We start from the raw sequence: 4,812 nt of genomic DNA, 5'->3' as shown, positions 1-4,812 counted from the left end.
GAGCACGTGGAACCTTGCATTGGGAGTGCGACGGGCGAAGCTGTGAGGCAGATGGCAGAGCCGATCACCGACCGCCGAATGGTCACGGAATCCGTCCCCGTCCCGGTCGCACCAGCGAGCGGGCGCACCACAGCGTCGACCGACAGGAGACGCGGGAGGGTGCGTGGCGTACCGCGTAAGTACGTACGTGAGGTCTGCGTGGGCGCGCACGCACGACCGGCGCCTCGTGCCAGGGTGATCCTTTCCTTTCAAAACAAAAAACAAGAAACAAGGTTGGTCCATCATATGAACATTTGAACAATGGCGAGCAACAAAAATCTTCCGAAATCTTTATGCAAAAATTTTGCCTCCGTTTCAAAAAAAAAAACTATGTTATTTAGCATAGTATACTTCTGAAAGATCTTTTTTAAAAAGTGCTGCTGCACCCAAAAGAGGAGGTTTAAGAACAGACACATAGCATGTAATACTTGGCGGCATAACAATACTATCTCACCAAACAAGTGAGACTGTGCTAGTAACATAACTTTACAAGATCTTTTTTCACTTGATAAACTGCTATCTAGCTAGCTTAACAAACATCCAACGAAATGTTGACAACAAGTCCTTTCCAACTAGCCAACCAGGGCCACACATATATAATCTTCACTAATGATGGAACTATGTACAATGAGTCGAGATTGACAGGGTGAATGGGTGCACAAATGTATGTAGTGTGCATTACACCATGGAATATCACAATATACTACAAATATGCTGCACAGGTGCTTCCAACAAGGCCATGCATGCCCTTCCTTCCTCATCACCTGTCACACAGAAGCTTCTCACTGCGGTGGCGCTGCATTTTGACCCAGTGTGTTGTAGGTGTAGTCCCCTGAGGAGTTCAGTCCATACTAGAGGGCACACAGGAGGAAAATACGGATTAGTTGGCATTGATCTTTTCAGTTGATATAGTAATCAAGAAGAAACACAGGACTGTTGGGATGGGAATACATTTTCAGTGTCGAACTAAGGGCATGATTGGTTCATATAAGAAAGTTGCACAATTTTTTTGCCATTTCACTTGAGGTTAGATCGTCATAGCCTTTCATGGTATATGAAACGTTTGTCGGGCATTCTAAGATTTTCATACTATAAAATAATAGTGAGTAACTGCAGCAAGATAATAAGATTTCGCATAAGGTTAGATTGTCAGACTCATGCAGTAGAGTACAAAACAATTACAGTAGAGAAAAAGGAAAAACAATTGAGTATTATGAGAGAGGCTATCAAGCAGGTGAGCATCATGACTCATGAGTAACAGCAAATGTTGAGACATAAAAGTCTTCAGCAAAATAAGCTCGACGAATAGAAGCCAAAGAGAAAAATGCGTCCTTGCTTAATGGTTCAAAATATTCTTCAGTTTGCTAGGGAGAAGAGTGATGTGCAGACACAATCTCAAGTAGAAATACAGGACTCACTGTTGGGACGTCAATACATTTACAATGTCCACTGAGGGCATGTTTGGTTCATATAATAAGGTTGCCAAAATTTGTTTTCCAACTTGCACAAGGTTTATGACTCTAAAACAATGGCGTGTGTAACTGCAGCAAGACAATAGCAGTCTCCTTTTTGTTTACTTTACTTTTGCAATCAACGTGCTCCACATTATTGTTGCATCTCTACTAAAGAAATGTATGCGAACGGTTTCCAGCCAACTAGTTTGTCTTTAGTCTTTACAACTCAACGACACAAATGGCTTGCGTCTTCGATGTACTGAAAAGGTAGAAAGGATAGTGCTAACTTGACCCTAAAGCTGGCATATGATCCAACCTAGATAATGTGTAATCACTTATCAGCATACAAAAATACAACTTCAGCACCTTTTTCTTTAGATTGCTTGCTTGGTTATAGCCTTGTAGGAGTAAACAAAACGAATTTGTACTCGTCTAGAAATGCTTCAGCTATGGAGTGCGCTACAATCAGGCTGTGTTCTAAATCCTGCGCTGGACTACACATGTAGTAGTAGTAGTAGAGTACAAGATAATTATGGTATCGAGCAGCTGAAGGTCATGACTCATGAGAGTAACAGCAAGTTTTGAGATATAAAGGTTTCCAGCAAAATAATTTTGACAAATGAAACCAAAGAGCAAAATATGTGTGTGTTTTTCGATGAAACAAAATATGTGCTTGATTAATGGTTCAAAACATTCTTCAGTTTGCTAGGATGAAAAGTGCTGCACAGACATAGCAAACGTATTGTCATTAACGATACCGCACTCTTGCTTAAGTTAAATAGTCCCATCTGAAATCAGCGCAAGCAAGTAAGCATTGGAGGGTAAGCAATTCTCACCTTCTGCCTCATTGATGAGCTCCATAGGTTCGGATGGACACCTCTGGGGTCAGCCGTGGTAGGGAGATAGGATGGAGCACCTTGGGCAATAAGCAGCGGCCTCCTTATGACCACAAAATCTTCATCGCTGTCGTAGTCGCTACTCGTGGGTGAAACCATGGCTCGTAGAACCATCGCCAACAAAAGCGAGAGTGCCTGTACATGTAAACAGATCAGATCATCCTCTTCAGGGTGGAAAGGAAAACAGAGCATGTTTGTTTATCTTATTATTAGTTATTATTACCAATAGAAATTACTGTGAAAGAGCCTTAGTTGGAGCATCCAACTTAAAGGCATGTGTATACTTGGTGTGCCGTTTGAGCTGATGAAAATGCTTGTTCATGCCAATCTGACGCACCTGGGTGGCAACGGTAGCGAGAGCAGCCCATTTGCAGAGGTCGAGGTTGTCATGGACGAAGGAGACGAGGTTCTGGAGCTCTCCGGTGCGGTCATACGGCAGATCCTGCAAGAAGAGGAATCGATGAGTGATCTGGTTTTATCAACTGAACTGAACTTATTGCTGTCAGGGGAATGAATGTGCATCCAGTGAATCCACCTGGATCCAGTGCTCGTTGAGGAGGATGCGTCCGGCCACGGCGGCCTCGAGCAGCATCATCACCATTGCCAAGCCGGTGTACTGGAATCAGTTGTTATCATCAGCAACAAATGATCGATTAGTACGGATACATCAATCACTAGGAATGAATATGAATATGACTATTCACAAGCAGGCACGAGGGGGAATGGATGAATGGGTGTGAGTTGTGGTGGATCTTACGAAGCAGAGGCAGCAGCCGCTGCTGATCTCGGCGGCGACGTAGCCCGCGAGGAGGATGGCGCAGTAGAGGAGGCCGGCGGCCATGACGGCGCACGCGAACCTGCGAGCCGAAAAAGTTGGATCAGCATTACATACAGATACAGATGGGAAGGGAAGTGGGTCGAGGGATGGAGATAGAAGACATATACTAGTACGTACATACCAGAGGTCTGGGAGGAGGTGGTGGATGTGGAGCTCATGGTGGCGCGCCCACCGGGAGAGGATGGAGGCGGCGTAGAGGACGGCGGAGAGGGCGGCGAAGGCCTGCAGGAAGGCGAGGAGCTTGAGCAGGAACCCCAGGCAGCACCGCCCGCACCCGCCGCCGCCCTTCTCGGAGCGGCCGCCGCGCGCCATCGCCGCCGGTGGGTTGGGGGATTTGGATTTGGGTTTGGGTTGAGGGGAGAAGAAGAGGAAGAGGAAGCGAAGCTCCGCTGGATTTGGGGGGAGAAGATGGATGATTGAGGAGGACGAGGCCAGCTGGAGGTGGACCAACTAGGGCAGGCAGCTACCCATCTCTGAAACGTGGGCCACGCATGTTAGTTAGTTTGCACCTACCCATGTTCTGTGTTTTGTGTTTTCTGTTACAAGCAACGCCGACTCCAGCGTGAATCCGTGTCATGTCACCCGTTTGGCGTACTGGCACTCTCCCGTGTCGTGTTACGCTTATCAATAGACATCTAGAAATTTCGCCCATTTACCCTCATGTTTTAATGGGCCAGAAGATACAAATCATATGGTGTTTCTTCCTCAGAAAGCAAAGGGTTTGGAATAAGTAGGGAATGGACGGAGGGATTAACAAAGCTTGACCGAGCGGGAGAGGCGATCCTTGAATTCTTACTTCTTACGCCAAACCGGGGTCTATCTACATTGGGCCTCAAGAAGCTCGTGAATCGATTGCTATTACCGCTTGGGACTTATGATGGGATAGACCAGACGTAGATTGGTTCATAAAGGAAAGTCTCAAGATGCGTACCACACTTCTATGGGGATTCATGCTATAACGGCAAATGTTGTTAATGCTTGCTCCCGCAATGCAACTAGTAAAATAGAAGGATGGATTAGACCTCCTATGAGTTTTGTAAAGCTTGATGTTAATGCATCTTTTGATCATGTGCTTAGGGGCACAGCTAACGCTGTATTCAGAGATGATAAAGAAAAATTCATTGTTGGCAGAAATTGAAAGATTGATTGGTGTGTTGACGTCCTAATGGCAGAAACTTTGGCTATGAAGATTCGGCTTATTTCTTGCACAAAAGGCAGGATGCAATTGCCTTGTTATTAATTCTAAAAATATGGAAGACATAATACCATGAAGAATAAAGGACGTTGGACGGGAGCGATGGTGGCATTTTTTTATGATTGCTATTTATTCGTCTGTGATTTTCCTCTTACTAGGTTTGAACATTGTAATGAGAAAACAAATAAGGTAGGTCATGAACTTGGTAGGTTAAATTTTCTGCGACTAAGGTTTGGTTTGAGGAGCGTATGGACGAAATTGTACATAACCTTATATTTCTAATCAATAAAGTTTATAATTAAAAAAAACTCCGACATGAATCAACCCCCCCCCCCCCCCCCCAAAAAATGTTGTTTGAACCAAGCAGGAGGATACTTTTTGCTATCCAAC

At 45.0% G+C, this 4,812-nt stretch overlaps 1 protein-coding gene across 1 annotated transcript; it reads right to left on the bottom strand.

The window, feature by feature from the left end:
* Positions 1-461: 461 nt before the first annotated feature.
* On the bottom strand, positions 462-3,665 carry LOC109777509 (tetraspanin-18). Its single transcript, XM_020336136.4, has 6 exons — positions 3,349-3,665; positions 3,147-3,246; positions 2,925-3,005; positions 2,727-2,831; positions 2,330-2,524; positions 462-890 (listed from the first exon to the last, which is right to left on the bottom strand). Exons 1-6 carry the CDS (start codon positions 3,537-3,539, stop codon positions 822-824), a joined length of 741 nt encoding a protein of 246 aa, XP_020191725.1. The 5' UTR covers positions 3,540-3,665; the 3' UTR covers positions 462-821.
* Positions 3,666-4,812: the final 1,147 nt, after the last annotated feature.

Source organism: Aegilops tauschii, chromosome 3 (genome assembly GCF_002575655.3).
Source record: "Aegilops tauschii subsp. strangulata cultivar AL8/78 chromosome 3, Aet v6.0, whole genome shotgun sequence".
Lineage (NCBI taxonomy): Eukaryota > Viridiplantae > Streptophyta > Magnoliopsida > Poales > Poaceae > Aegilops > Aegilops tauschii.
Note: the sequence above shows the minus strand (reverse complement) of the source record. Positions and strands in the feature narration are given on the sequence as shown.